Source organism: Oncorhynchus mykiss, chromosome 10, assembly GCF_057628025.1.
Source record: "Oncorhynchus mykiss isolate SJ-2025 chromosome 10, ASM5762802v1, whole genome shotgun sequence".
NCBI lineage: Eukaryota > Metazoa > Chordata > Actinopteri > Salmoniformes > Salmonidae > Oncorhynchus > Oncorhynchus mykiss.
The window spans coordinates 45,509,968-45,526,323 of NC_143031.1; the positions used below are offsets into that span (position 1 = coordinate 45,509,968).

At 45.1% G+C, this 16,356-nt stretch overlaps 1 protein-coding gene across 2 annotated transcripts in view; it reads left to right on the forward strand.

Annotated features, from left to right (window-relative positions):
• The first annotated feature begins 3,250 nt into the window (after positions 1–3,250).
• LOC110534029 (neuronal migration protein doublecortin) overlaps positions 3,251–16,356 on the forward strand; it is a 77,856-nt gene continuing 64,750 nt past the window's right edge. The window contains exons 1-2 of one of the 2 annotated variants that reach the window (XM_036990429.2): positions 3,251–3,668; positions 14,626–15,049. In XM_036990429.2, the coding sequence (XP_036846324.1) occupies positions 14,689–15,049 (361 nt within the window). In that variant the 5' untranslated portion in view covers positions 3,251–3,668; positions 14,626–14,688. The remainder of the gene's footprint in view (positions 3,669–14,625; positions 15,050–16,356) is intronic. The other variant, XM_036990428.2, reaches the window with a different exon arrangement.

A 16,356-nucleotide genomic window follows, 5' to 3' on the forward strand; every position in this document is an offset into this window, starting at 1 on the left:
ATATGATCCTTATTTGATCACGGCTGAAAGCAAAATAAACGTTTTCATGTGTATGGTGTCATTGACAGCATAGTGGACGACGAGACACAACAACTATATTATTGGATATAGTCTAGTATCGACCATTTCCCCTGTCTTATAGAATAATAGTGGGTGAGTTTCTGCGGACATATGTGGATCCTGATGTAAGGAATACCCTACTGGGTCTCACATTCACTATGAGGTCTAAGCAGCCAGGACCCCCCTCGTCCACCTGTCTCCTATAGCTTTACCAGCCTGGGCAGTGCCTCTTTCTGCCAGCCTGTTGGACATCTGCCTCCATGACCCATCGTCTGTTCACATCCTCGTTCATTCGTCGTCATAGCAGCCCCCCTCACGAAGATACCATGCCCCTCCCCATTACAGGCCCTCCTGCTTTTTTATCATGTTTCCCAAAAACACCCGCTGTGAGTTTCTCAGTGTCAGTCATATCCCACTCACCCCTGTCACAGGAGCAGTACCTCCATCTGCAGAGATGCTCCCTTCTACTTGGTGTTTTTCAAGGTGTTTACTATTCCTACTGACAAAATAACCTTCAGTTCACTGTAAAGAATATGTTCGTCATTTGAACATATTGATAATTGACATTGATAATGTGTACAAAAAGCTAGGAGTCAAAAGGAAAACATAAACAGCTTTGTCTGATTTTGGGGTCCTCTGCGTTGGTAAACATGTGTCCAAATTATTTTGAAGTGAAGCCCAAAGAAGACTAATCCACAACAGCTTTTGAACGAGGCATGGGCACGTGTTCAGTTTGCCTGAAGCATTATGTGACACAGCACCCCATTGAGTGGCTAATGTCCAAATCTGCCCCTCTTCCCACTGCCCCTCCTGTCTGTGGCCCGGCGCTCTGCAGGCAGGAGGCAGCCCCTCTCAGACAGCTGAGGGAGGTGCTGAGGAGGCAGCGGTCAGACTGAATTAGAGTTATGTGTGACATGCACAGGAGAGGCTCCAGAATGCAGCAACAGCTGAGTCCGAAAGTGTATTTTACGCCTGAGGGGAGGAGGGCAGTCAAAACCACAGTGACCCCTCTAGAAAGGGCCAATGCTAGCTTTCTAAGGCGACCAGTCTTATCCTTGTATTATCCCTTCCGAGTCTTTCTTATTACATAAATAAGTACTAAGTGTTAAGACACTACACCTCTAAAACAACCAACTGTGGTTATGTCATTTCACAGAGTTAAATAGGATGAACATTTGTAGAGAAGAAGTTAGGTGATCTATTTTCAGGCTTTTGAACTCCATGGGATATGTATACAAACCGTTCTCTGTATCGACTAAAGAAACACAATGGATAGAGAAACAAATGAAAAATGACAAGAACGGCCCTCCACCCTTCCCATGTTCTGGGCACCAACTCTACCAGAGAGCATGAAACATTAAACTGTAGTATAGCTCTCTCTTGTCACAGAGACAGAGCTTGGGGGTTTCTGTGGTATGAAAATGGGCACAGGTCATTTCTTATTGTGAACTACAGGATCAATTCGAAACTATTTCCTGAAAAAGGTTGTTGGTGGCAGTTTCTTTGAAATATATTGGAAACCCATATCCGACTGAAATAGTTTCACAGATGGAGAAAATCAACGTTCACTTTGCTCCAGCGGTCCACATGGTCTCCGAAGTCACCACCCACTGTTTCAGTTTTCATACCTGGCTGGGTAGGTGTTTTTGTGTTCTTTTTTTCTTCCCTGACACACTTTGGCCTGTTGATGGGTCATAGGAGAAGCAGGGATCAAGTGCACTGGAATAGCGTTCTAAAGATGTAGGTTGCAACTTTGAAACTCATCACTGAAAACTTTAGCATTTTAGCAACTTTTCAGCTACTTGCTACTTTGCAACTACTTAGCATGATAGCTAACGCTTCCCCTCACTCTAACCTTAACCCTTTTAGCTAACGCTTCCCCTCACTCTAACCTTAACCCTTTTAGCTGACGCTTCCCCTAACCCTTTTAGCTAACCCTTCACCTAACCATAACCTTAACCCTTTAAGCTAACCCTTCCTCTAGCCCAAACCCTAACCTTAACCCTTGAACTTAACTTCTAAACTTAACCCAATGTGTACGTTTTCCAAATTGTAATGTATAATGCAAATTATAATTCGTAACCTATCATACAAAATGGGAAATAGACATCTACAAATAAAATACATACCATACAAAATGTAACGTATCAAACTAAATGGCTTGTCTCAGATTTACGTACAGAATGATACGAAACACTCCGAGACCGGGTTGCACTTTGTCTACACTTTATGCCTGCACTGCCATGTCAGAGGATGCCACTAACATCAATACTACATTACACCATACTCTTATTTTATGGTACATTTTACATAGCCATGTACAGCCTGTAAATTCAGTGTGACATCCGCTAGATCAAATTCTATAGAGACTCACTTGGACAGAGTCCAATGGATCATTTATCTGATGGAGAGCTGTATTGTTATTGATGGTGACAGGAGCCTTATAAAGAGGTGTTGGTGTGTATTTGATACCCTGTCAGCACAGGGTGATGGTGTGTGTTGTTGACTGGGCCAAGACACAGATTTGATTTAAAGGGCCTGTTTTTTTCAAAAAAAAAAAAAACTCCACAGAAGGAAAGCAGATTGGACAGATGTATTGAGGTGTTTAGGCTTTTATCCATACTCCCCATAGGGGCCCAGAATCACAAAGTCATTACTGATTAGTCTCAAAGAGATGCACTCTGATGACTTTGTCTCAGTTCACTACGCACAAGACTGGATTGCATGACGAGTTAATACAAACACAGGTGCTCATAGACACCTCCACTTCCACCTGATACACACGGCAGATGCATCCCATATACAGAGGGTGGGTGACTGCAGTCCTGCTTTGTCTCTTATCTGGAAGGACATCAGCTCTTAGAGCTATCCTCTCTCCTCTATCTCTGGCAGTGGTGCACATAATGGGCTTTTACCTTCTGAATCCAGCTCACGCACACGCACACGCACACGCACACACACACACACACACACACACACACACACACACACACACACACACACACACACACACACACACACACACACACACACACACACACATACTCAACTGCAAATGTATCAATTTATTATCCTGCTGTTTCTGCCTCTGGAAATATGCTGTAATATGTATGGTGTGAAGAGAGGCGCAACACCCACCCAGTTCAATCTGTTGTTAGGGATTATCAGCGCCACATTACCTTACAATAGAAGTGGTAAAATAGAGGAATGAAATGGAGGCATGATTTTCTCAAAACACAGGGATTAAATGCAGTTTTTCTTTCTTCAGATGAGTATTTATGATTTCATTAGGCAGCATTATAGCCTACATGGATATCTGAATTAGAACAAGTATTAATCATGACACAGTAATAGTCCGAAAGTAAACATTTTTGCAGCTTTGAAAAGGTTTACGTCATCCTTTTGTGAGAAATACCCTAACATACCGGTCTGTGCCATTGCCATGCTAGGGCGGATTCAGCAACGGTTGGCTTTAGGACCCAGCAGTGCAGCCGGTCAGGTATGCACAGCTCATGGACTAGAGCGAGGCAGACAAAGGCAAAAAGAGCTCGTGCCGCTTTCCTGCAGCATCCACACCCACCCACTTCGCTCCATACACTCCAGCGCGGGTGAGTACCGTTAGTGGGATACTATATATTTGGGTTAAACATAGTTAAATGGCCAAAAAATATTATTTTGGTATTTTACTTCTGTTTCTGACGGTGTGTTGATCTGTTGTTTTGATTATTGGACACTTCTGAGGATTGTTCGAATTGTAAGCTATTTAGGCAGTTAGCTGAGCAGGTGGTTGTAGGTGTGCGCGTACCCGTTAGTACACAACTAACACAGCTCATCTGTATGCAGGGTACTGCGACCACTGCACTGTTCTAAGATCATGGGCACTACTGATGGGGTTTCTTGTTACACAAATGAGAGAGGGAGTACAGAGAAACTTTTTTCTTTTTTTGAATATGACTTAAAACCAGCTAAAACTGGCTTAGTGTTACACAGATCAGCTGTGATGAGGATACAGAACGCTGGTGGGCAGGTAGAATGATCAGGTTTTTTTTCTATGGGCGGCTGTAGTGGTGGGAATGGTGGTGGCACAGACCCAGGCTCACATCTCTGTGGTGCAGTTAGACATGTCACTATCACACAATATAACAGCCTTGCTGTCTATCTGCTTCAGTGTGCGCACTGCCCTGTGTTAGGTACGCCTGGTGAGAGCATGTATTATTTGACACATTAATAAAAAATATATATATTTAGGGTTTGAATGACATTAACTGTTGGGGTTGCCCAATGAGTAGGGGTCTGGACATTATGGGGATGGCAATTTAAATATTTCAATAGTTCGGGGCCACTCCTGTAATTTCTGCTCTGGTGGTGGGAATGCACTGGGGTGAGTCATTAGTCTAGTAATAACACTAGTATTGATACATTATATTAGTGTGCTCATGTTTGAATGCAGTATTACTAATAGTAGTGTAGTTTAGCACTACTGTAGTAGTAGTAGTGATATAGTATTACTACAGCAGTAGTAGTAGTGATAGAGTAGTACTACATCAGTAGTAGTAATTATATAGTAGTACTACAGCAGAAGTGGTAGTGATATAGTATTACTACAGTAGTAGTAGTGATAGAGTAGTACTACAGCACTAGTAGTAGTGATACAGTACTACAGCAGTAGTAGTAGTGATATAGTACTACTACAGCAGTAGTAGTGATATAGTAGTACTTCAGCAGTAGTAGTAGTGATATAGTACTACAGCAGTAGTAGTAGTGATATAGTATTACTACAGCAGTAGTAGTAGTGATATAGTAGTAATTCAGCAGTAGTAGTAGTGATATAGTACTACAGCAGTAGTAGTAGTGATACAGTATTACTACAGCAGTAGTAGTAGTGATATAGTATTACTACAGTAGTAGTAGTGATAGAGTAGTACTACAGCACTAGTAGTAGTGATACAGTATTACTACAGCAGTAGTAGTAGTGATATAGTATTACTACAGTAGTAGTAGTGATAGAATAGTACTACAGCAGTAGTAGTAGTGATATAGTATTACTACAGCAGTAGTAGTAGTGATATAGTAGTACTTCAGCAGTAGTAGTAGTGATATAGTACTACAGCAGTAGTAGTAGTGATATAGTATTACTACAGCAGTAGTAGTAGTGATATAGTAGTACTTCAGCAGTAGTAGTAGTGATATAGTATTACAGCACTAGTAGTAATGATACAGTATTACTACAGCTGAAGTAGTAGTGATATAGTATTACTACAGTAGTAGTAGTGATAGAGTAGTACTACAGCACTAGTAGTAGTGATACAGTATTACTTCAGCAGTAGTAGTAGTGATATAGTAGTACTTCAGCAGTAGTAGTAGTAGTAATATAGTACTACAGCAGTAGTAGTAGTGATATAGTATTACTACAGCAGTAGTAGTAGTGATATAGTAGTACTTCAGCAGTAGTAGTAGTGATATAGTACTACAGCAGTAGTAGTAGTGATACAGTATTACTACAGCAGTAGTAGTAGTGATATAGTAGTACTTCAGCAGTAGCAGTAGTGATATAGTTCTACAGCAGTAGTAGTAGTGATATAGTATTACTACAGCAGTAGTAGTAGTGATATAGTATTACTACAGCAGTAGTAGTAGTGATATATTATTACTACGGTAGTAGTAGTGATAGAGTAGTACTACAGTAGTAGAAGTAGTGATAGAGTAGTAGTACTACAGTAGTAGTAGTGATAGAGTAGTACTATATCAGTAGTAGTAGTGGTGATAGAGTAGTACTACAGTAGTAGTAGTAGTAGTGATAGAGTAGTACTACAGTAGTAGTAGTAGTGATATAGTAGTACTACAGCAGCAGTAGTAGTGATAGAGTAGTACTACAGTTGTAGTAGTAGTGATAGAGTAGTACTACAGTAGTAGTAGTGATAGAGTAGTACTACAGTAGTAGTGGTAGTGATAGAGTAGTACTACATCCGTAGTAGTAGTGATAGAGTAGTACCAAAGTAGTAGTAGTAGTTGTGATATAGTAGTACTTCAGCAGTAGTAGTAGTGATATAGTACTACAGCAGTAGTAGTAGTGATATAGTATTACTACAGCAGTAGTAGTGATATAGTATTACTACGGTAGTAGTAGTGATAGAGTAGTACTACAGTAGTAGAAGTAGTGATAGAGTAGTAGTACTACAGTAGTAGTAGTAGTGATAGAGTAGTACTATAACAGTAGTAGTAGTGATAGAGTAGTAATACAGTAGTAGTAGTAGTGATATAGTATTATTACAGCAGTAGTAGTAGTAGTGATAGAGTAGTACAGTAGTAGTAGTAGTGATAGAGTAGTACTGTATTAGTAGTAGTAGTGATAGAGTAGTACTACATCACTAGTAGGTGTGATTGAGTAGTACTACATCAGTAGTAGTAGTGATATAATAGTATTACAGTAGTAGTAGTGATAGAGTAGTAATAGAGTAGTCGTAGTAGTAGTGATAGAGTAGTACTACATCAGCAGTAGTAGTGATTGATTAATACTAAAGTAGTAGTAGTAGTAGTGATATAGTAGTACTTCAGCAGTAGTAGTAGTGATATAGTATTACTACAGCAGTAGTAGTAGTGATATAGTATTACTACGGTATTAGTAGTGATAGAGTAGCACTACAGTAGTAGAAGTAGTGATAGAGTAGTAGTACTACAGTAGTAGTAGTAGTAGTGATAGAGTATTATTACAGCAGTAGTAGTAGTGATAGAGTAGTACTATAGTAGTAGTAGTAGTAGGGATAGAGTAGTACTACAGTAGTAGTGATAGACTAGTACTACATCACTAGTAGGTGTGATTGATTTGTACTACATCAGTAGTAGTAGTGATAGAGTAGTACTACAGCAGTAGTAGTGATATAATAGTACTACAGTAGTAGTAGTGATAGAGTAGTACTATAGTGGTAGTAGTGATAGAGTACTATAGTAGTAGTAGTAGTAGTGATAGAGTAGTACTACATCAGTAGTAGTAGTGATAGAGTAGTACTACAGTAGTCATAGTAGTGATATAGTAGTACTACAGCAGTAGTAGTGATAGAGTAGTACTATGGTAGTAGTAGTGATAGAGTAGTACTACATCACTAGTAGTAGTGATAGAGTAGTACCAATGTAGTAGTAGTGATAGAGTAGTACTATAGTAGTAGTAGTAGTGATAGAGTAGTATTACAGCAGTAGTAGTAGTGATAGAGTAGTACTACAGTAGTAGTAGTAGTGATAGAGTAGTACTACAGCAGTAGTAGTATTGATAGAGTAGTACTACAGCAGTAGTAGTAGTGATATAGTAGTACTACAGTAGTAGTGATATAGTATTACTACAGCAGTAGTAGTAGTGATAGAGTAGTACTACATCACTAGTAGTGGTGATAGAGTAGTACTACAGTAGTAGTAGTGATAGAGTAGTACTACATCACTAGTAGTAGTGATTGAGTAGTACCAAGGTAGTAGTAGTGATAGAGTAGTACTATAGTAGTAGTAGTATTGATAGAGTAGTATTACAGCAGTAGTAGTAGTGATAGAATAGTACTACATCGGTAGTAGTAGTGATATAGAATTGCTAAAGTAGTAGTAGTAGTGATAGAGTAGTACTACAGTAGTAGTAGTGATATAGTAGTATTGCAGCAGTAGTAGTAGTAGTGATAGAATAGCACTACATCAGTAGTAGTAGTGATAGAGTAGTATTACATCAGTAGTAGTAGTGATAGTGTAGTGCTACAGTAGTAGTAGTAGTGATAGAGTAGTATTACATCAGTAGTAGTAGTGATAGTGTAGTGCTACAGTAGTAGTAGTAGTAGTAGTGATAGAGTAGTACTACAGTAGTAGTAGTGATAGAGTAGTACTACAGTAGTAGTAGTGATAGAGTAGTACTACATCACTAGTAGTAGTGATATAGTAGTACTACATCAGTAGTAGTAGTGATATAGTATTACAGCAGTTGTAGTAGTGATAGGGTAGTACTACATCAGTCGTAGTGGTGATAGAGTAGTACTACAGTAGTAGTAGTAGTGATATAGTAGTAGTACTACAGTAGTAGTAGTGATAGAGTAGTACTATATCAGTAGTAGTAGTGATAGGGTAGTACTACATCAGTAGTAGTGGTGATAGAGTAGTACTACAGTAGTAGTTGTAGTGATATAGTAGTACTACAGTAGTAGTAGTGATAGAGTAGTACTATATCAGTAGTAGTAGTGATAGAGTAGTACTACAGTAGTAGTAGCAGTGATATAGTAGTACTACAGTAGTAATAGTAGTGAAAGTAATGGGGGTGTCTCTGTGAGACGATGGACTGTCTCCAGTGACGTCATGAGGAGAGGGTCAGTGATTTACCTCTCGGTCCATTATGGGAGCAGCTGGACTGGGAGCCAAGCACTTGTCTGTCAGGAGGAGTACCACTGCCCATAACCCATCCTACTCTGGTCCCTCCCTCGGTCCCACCCCAATCCCCATCCCATGCATCCCAAGGCCTGGCTGTCATAAAACCCCAGTCAGACGCCGTGCTCTGCAGGTCGAGGGTGGGCGGGGGAGGGGTGGTCCCAGCCACATCCCTGGGTGGGGACAATGTGGTCCTCTGTTTATCTCCATGAAGGGCACATATGTGTTTCGGGGCTATTGAGGGATTAGGGGAGGAGGACATATAAATCACAATCAGTATTTCACCATTAAAAGCAGTGAGTTTCATGGCCTTTGCCATTGGGGCGTTGGCAGTCTCACACAATCACTGTTTACGCAGAAACGGGTTAACGTGTCCCTGTTAAACCATGGAGTCTAAATGGGGTTGCCATTACCCAGCAGCTCAGCTAATTGTATGTGGAGAGAGTTGGGTGATAGAGGTGTGGAGATGTTGAGGGGTTAGGCTGCCTGCATGTCTTTGTCTTTGTCTGAGCTTATCGAGATGTGGTCACTGGTCACAGCCACTAGGTGTGGATTTGGCAGGAAGTGGCCAGGCTTTAATTGGTAAATCTGCTTCAAGGCCTGGACTCTTGTCTGTCTGTCTGTCTGTCCGTCCATCCGTCCGTCCCCCTGGCACAGATCCGAGCTTTAGAAGTCACAGGGAGCAGCTTCTAGTCTACACAATGATGACCAAGGTGGACTGAATGTGTTGACATAACAACGTGTGCCAACTCCTGGGTTGATCAGTGGTCAGATATACACTAACATCATCTCCCTCCCCAGGTGTGGGTCTGTGTTTTTGTACATACTGGAAACTGGGTTGGGTAGGGGCATGGTGAATAGGGGCAGATACTTTGCTACTGTCAGGTGGCTGTTTTTTTTTTTTTTAGATAGGGGATTTCAGTCCCACCAATAATCAAACCGACAACCCCAGTTCTAACCCCGAGAAATCCAATAATTGTCCAGCTAAATATAACTAGGACACAGGGTGTGTGTGCTGTTTAAAAGTTGATTCCACCACATGGTGCACTGAGGTGCACTATAGGTGCCACGTTAGAATGGGACACCGTTACGCGTTTCATCCAAGACTCAGTCTGTATCAGCGAATTACCGAATCGTCGATCGTCTACATATCAATCAGTGTTCACAAACAATAGTCTGAAGAATCCGTTTGTGGAGTTCGTTGTACCTGAGTGAAGCAGGCCACCACAGCAGCTCTGGAAGGGTGTCAGTTAGTCACCAGTGAATCAGTTGTGATTCTGCTCCTCTAACCCTATTCTTAAACACAGGCCTGCTTCTGCTACATTTCTCCAGAGAGCAGCACCTCCAGCCTCGTTCTTATACTAATACTGCATTAAGAATTTAGCAGACAAATCTCATTCTCGACAGGATATAGAAGTGCCCCAGGGGCCTCACAACAGGAACAATATATATTTTTTTAGATGGGATGAGTTAAGGTCACATGAAAAGGGCTTCTCCTGGGATGTCATCAGGCAGGGGGATGTGGTGTAGATGGGGGGGGGGGGGGGGGGGGGGGGGGTGCTGTTATGTGTCTTGTTCCCTCTGGCATCTGTTCTGTTGTGTCCACTCCAGGAAGGGGATGTGGTCTCGGTGGGGGCTCCAGAGGACGGGGCTCAGTGGGCTGTGGGGAGGAGGTCAGGTTGTCAAAGATGACTGCTGTTTATCATACATCACCTGCTCCTGCCTCCTGTAGCCGCCACACCTCCTGCCCACTTCAACACAACACCCTACTGGCCCGTATCCTGTGACTCAGACTGGGGGGCGATATTGACAAATGCTTTGTTTGTGAACGAGGGGCCTGAAAGCGGATAGGATTATTGACAAGTGATTATTGATCAGCATTGTTTAGAAGAGGCCATTTTGGGCAACTGAGTGTGAGGGGCTATTGACGATGGTTGAAAGATGTAGGAAATTGCATCATAGCGTTGTGTAGGACAAGGCCTGGAGCTAGACAGAGCACAATAGCCTATTGGGTGACACAGTGTATCCCAGGACACCCATATTGTCCCTAGAGTGGGGATTCTGTTGTACCTGATAGTTACTGTATTTTGATAGAAGACGTTGAAATAGAAAGAAATCTCATACCTGGTAACTTGTATTGTTAAAAACAAAGCCACTACTTCCTGTTATCTGCTGCGTGTCTTTACAGAGAAGATGTAAGCCTGATACAAATACAGCCAGACAGCCCAGACTTGGGTATCAGCACATTCTAGGCAGGTGTGGATGAGGTTCATCCCGCTGCAGCTAACCTCATTCATAGGTCATGTACAGTACAGTATGGCTGCTGTGTCTGTGTCTGCGTTTGTGTCTGTGTGTGTATCTGTGTTTTGTATTTTTTGTCTGTGTCTGCATTTGTGTCTGTGTGTGTATCTGTGTTTTGTATTTTTTGTCTGTGTCTGCATTTGTGTCTGTGTGTGTATCTGTGTTTTGTATTTTTCGTCTGTGTCTGCATTTGTGTCTGTGTGTGTATCTGTGTTTTGTATTTTTCGTCTGTGTCTGCATTTGTGTCTGTGTGTGTGTATCTGTGTTTTGTATTTTTCGTCTGTGTCTGCATTTGTGTCTGTGTGTGTATCTGTGTTTTGTATTTTTTTGTCTGTGTCTGCGTTTGTGTTTGTGTCTGTGTGTATATCTGTGTTTTGTATTTTCTGTCTGTGTCTGCGTTTGTGTCTGCGTTTGTGTCTGTGTGTATATCTGTGTTTGTATTTTTTGTGTGTGTCTGCGTTTGTGTCTGCGTTTGTGTCTGTGTGTATGTCTGTGTTAGTATTTTTTGTCTGTGTCTGCGTTTGTGTTTGTGGCTGTGCCAGACCACGTGTATACTGCTATAGTATTGCAGTGAGTCTTTGTTCTGTCATGCAGCAGCTACCATCAAGCTCTACTGTGTGGTCGTCATAACCACACATTTTCCATCTCCTACAGAGGAATTCTATTCATTTTGATTATATCACACAGAGATGGCTAATGAGATTCATTAGAAAGGGGGTTTTGTGTGTCGGTGTTTCGACGCAACCTGCCCCGCTGGAGTAGAACGACTCTGACGTGTTTCTTTGTCTGCTCTGCAGTCGGCTAGTTTTCACCGAAACGCTCGTTCCACTCATGAATGCCCGCCATGGAAAGGTTTTATTGGAGCGAACAGACAAACTGCCAGTCTGACCAGGGCAGGACTCCCAGCATGATCCAGGGTAGGGCGTGGCACCGATGACCTTCCCGATGCCTTCTTTCCTCCCACGGCGGAGAGACTCATGACTGGGGTGAGATGTGAACATGGCAGAGAGGGTGGCTGCTGGGTGCCCATTCAGAGTGGCACAGTAATGGGTGCTCTCTGCCCATTCAGAGTGGCACAGTAATGGGTACTCTCTGCCCATTCAGAGTGGCACAGTAATGGGTGCTCTCTGCCCATTCAGAGTGGCACAGTAATGGGTGCTCTCTGCCCATTCAGAGTGGCACAGTAATGGGTGGTCTCTGCCCATTCAGAGTGGCACAGTAATGGGTGCTCTATGCCCATTCAGAGTGGCACAGTAATGGGTGGTCTCTGCCCATTCAGAGTGGCACAGTAATGGGTGCTCTCTGCCCATTCAGAGTGGCACAGTAATGGGTGCTCTCTGCCCATTCAGAGTGGCACAGTAATGGGTGGTCTCTGCCCATTCAGAGTGGCACAGTAATGGGTGCTCTATGCCCATTCAGAGTGGCCCAATAATGGGTGGTCTCTGCCCATTCAGAGTGGCACAGTAATGGGTGGTCTCTGCCCATTCAGAGTGGCACAGTAATGGGTGCTCTCTGCCCATTCAGAGTGGCACAGTAATGGGTGGTCTCTGCCCATTCAGAGTGGCACAGTAATGGGTGCTCTATGCCCATTCAGAGTGGCACAATCATGGTTGGTCTCTGCCCATTCAGAGTGGCACAGTAATGGGTGGTCTCTGCCCATTCAGAGTGGCACAGTAATGGGTGCTCTCTGCCCATTCAGAGTGGCACAGTAATGGGTGCTCTATGCCCATTCAGAGTGGCACAGTAATGGGTGCTCTCTTCCCATTCAGAGTGGCACAGTAATGGGTGGTCTATGCCCATTCAGAGTGGCACAGCAATGTGTGGTCTCTGCCCATTCAGAGTGGCACAGTAATGGGTGCTCTATGCCCATTCAGTGGCTGATCTCCTCATTATTCAAACTGCCTATTGCAAAGTTCCAGTCCAAACTGGGTAGCAGCAGACACTTCTCTGGCTAGCCAACCAGCCAGTCAGCCAGCCAGTCAGCCAGCCAGTCAGCCAGCCAGCCAGCCAGCCAGCTAGCTCCTCCCATCATGCATTCTTTTCTTCTGTCTTTTTGCCGAGGGAATAAAAAGGTCTGTTTGTGTTTAAAAAGAGCAGATGTTAGTGAAGAGTTCTGGCACTGCTTGCTGTGCTCTCTACCCCTCGCAGCGTCTAACCGAATGCTTTATATGCACTGCAGATTGTAACAGAGAGTCGAGACCCTGAAAGAGACCTGCTCATGCCTTTACACTAGTTATCCTATCTACCGATAACCAAAAACAAAAACCTCCCTTAGTACTGTTCTCTCTTGCAGTTATTTTTAGACCGGCTTCAGTTGCACATTGGATCACGCAACTTGTGGGTGTGTGACGCCTGTACCTTTACCCTGTGGTGTAGAGGATGAGTAACCGTTGAAAAGTGTGAATACGCCCTCGCACTTGGTGCTCAGCACCACAGAGAAGACTGGGACACCATCTACTTTACATCAGTGACTAACGCTCCAAACGTTCAGCTCAGCTCTCTTGTCCAAGAACCCTTAGCATGACGGTGCGGAGGTGGTTGATGAGAATGCTACAGTAGCTACATATCCTCCCCAGTCTGCCTGCTCATATCTCAGACTGGGATGATCCACCAATCCGGCATACTCCCGGGCATATTTCTGCCATATCTGTCTTTAAAAAGACCCATGAGGTGAAACACATTTTTTTGTAAGATATGCGACAAAATCCCCCCCCCCCCCCCCAAAAAAAAAGCACGCCGCAAAGCATTAGCATGACACCGTGGCTGTATTGTTGTGAATCACTTGTAGATACCACGTCACTGACAGATACGACTGCGCTGTTGGAGCTAGGAACACAGGCGTTTAGCTCTACGCCCGCGGGAAACATCCGCTAAATATGTGTACGTGACCAATCAAATTTGACTGCCTTCGACGGCCGTAGTAAGGCAAAGAACAGAGACCAGAATCACACTTATGCACGTTTCCTGGAGCCCCGAGGAAAAGTTGTCTCGTTTCCTGTGAAAACATCCTGGTCAGCCCACGCACCGCAGCTCACTCCGATGAGAGACCTTTTCACCAAAATATCACCCATCCACTGGGGCTTCTTAATAAGATCCTCTTGCTAGCCACGCTTCCGTTCCCATCTCCCAAGGGCCCGGGCTGAATGTAGGCCAGGACACTGGCAGCCTTGTCTGGCAGCTCTAGCTCTACATAAGACGTGTACAACTGATGTAGATGTTTAGTCCATAATGATATGTATGTTCAGAAGCTAATGGCCTTAGTTTTAGGGTCACTAAAGGGTTGTCAGGGCATGTGCTACTGAGTATTACTGCAGAGTGATTCTGTTCACTGGACATGAAATATTGATGCCCTGTTCAACTCGGAAACTTCCCAAATGAGGCTGGTGTCTCTGTCTCAGCTCCATGGCAGAACGTTCTCCAGTTGCTTCACACACACGCATGCGCGCGCGCACGCACACACACACGTACACGAGGGGCGGGAGGTTAACACACCTCTGTGTGTGTTTGTAAGGGGGGTGGGCTAATCGATAGTGAGGGCTGTAATTGATTGGGCTGGCCCGGCCTCTCTTCATCCTGCAGAAACCAGACACCCTCTGGAGGGACGGGGGGAGGGCTGGCTGGGTTTACTGCATGTGAACCCCAACACGCCCGTGGTGCACGGTGCACTATTGTATGAGAGGGATAGAGATGGAAAGTGATACCCACTGCAAGGGAATTTCACAGTGGCTAGATGGTGGAATGTTCAGGGATTTATTTCCCACTTTGGTATTCCGTCATTGAGAGTCTATGAGTTCATCCATGGAAATATATTTACCAATTCACCTTTTGTGTCCTGTATTTAACGTCGTTATAACGTTTTATTCCTCTCAATGCTAGACTCCCCAGAGCTCTCCACCTTCAGCACCCGTCTACCACGGACCCTCCCGGACCTCTGTTGCCATGGAGCTGGACTTTGGCCATTTCGACGAGCGAGACAAGCCCCGTAACCCGCGGGGCGGGCGCATGAACGGGCTGCCCAGCCCCACCCACAGCGCCCACTGCAGCTTCTACCGCACGCGCACCCTGCAGGCTCTCACCAACGAGAAGAAGGCCAAGAAGGTGCGGTTCTACCGCAACGGAGACCGCTACTTCAAGGGCATTGTGTACGCCGTGGCCGTGGAACGCTTCCGCACCTTCGACGCCCTCTTGGCCGACCTGACGCGCTCCCTCTCCGATCACATCAACCTTCCCCAGGGGGTCCGCTTCATCTTCTCCATCGACGGAACGCGCAAGATCACCACCATGGACGAGCTGGAGGAAGGTGAGCTCACAGGGGGGCTGGGTGGTAGGTAGGGGGGGTCATGGACGAGCTGGAGGAAGGTGAGCTCACAGGGGGGCTGGGTGGTAGGTAGGGGGGGTCATGGACGAGCTGGAGGAAGGTGAGCTCACAGGGGGGCTGGGTGGTAGGTAGGGAATGGGGGGGGTCATGGACGAGCTGGAGGAAGGTGAGCTCACAGGGGGGCTGGGTGGTAGGTAGGGAATGGGGGGTGGGGTGGGGTCATGGACGAGCTGGAGGAAGGTGAGCACACAGGGGGGCTGGGTGGTAGGTAGGGAATGGGGGGTGGGGGGGGTCATGGACGAGCTGGAGGAAGGTGAGCTCACAGGGGAGCTGGGTGGTAGGTAGGGAATGGGGGGTGGGGTGGGTCATGGACGAGCTGGAGGAAGGTGAGCTCACAGGGGGGCTGGGTGGTAGGTAGGGAATGGGGGGTGGGGGGGTCATGGACGAGCTGGAGGAAGGTGAGCTCACAGGGGGCTGGGTGGTAGGTAGGGAATGGAGGGCGGTCATGGACGAGCTGGAGGAAGGTGAGCTCACAGGGGGGCTGAGTGGTAGGTAAGGAATGGGGGGGGGTCATGGACGAGCTGGAGGAAGGTGAGCTCACAGGGGGCCTGGGTGGTAGGTAGGGAACAGGGGGTGGGTCATGGACGAGCTGGAGGAAGGTGAGCTCACAGGGTGCTGGGTGGTAGGTAGGGAATGGGGGGGTCATCATAGTTCAGTGTTATTACATGTTTAGACTCCTCGTAGTCCTCTTTTTTTGTGCTTAGTTTCCCTCTGTGAGTGAACCTTATCATTCTACGGTCTGTTAATGTGATGGTGAAAGGTTACACAGCAGTAGCCTGATGGAGATCACCAGCCGAGTGTGCCATCGCCTGTAACGCTGGAAAGATCGTCTTCTGCTATGAGATTAAGAGACTGTCTGGCCGGTCGAGCTGTAATCTGTAATCGGCTGTAATCGCAATATATATTACATACGATAATCCGTTTACTGTGGGATGGAGCCGTGGGGACAGTATGCTAGGCTAGTTTACACAGTGTCCTCCAGAGACTCTGAGCCACTCTGCTAGAGCCACTCTGCTAAATGCCGGTAGTTAGTGAGCAGCCGAGCAGTCACGACAGTCATGCTGTTTAGCCTCAATAATTCATACCAGGGATTCACTCAGCGCCCCAGGAGCCACAGAGCAGTGGTCTCAGTATGTCTGGAGCAGACCTATCACAGCATCAGAACATCAGCTAGGTGGACTCTCCTAACATGTGGAGCTGTGGTTGTGCTAGAATACTTCTATGTTGGC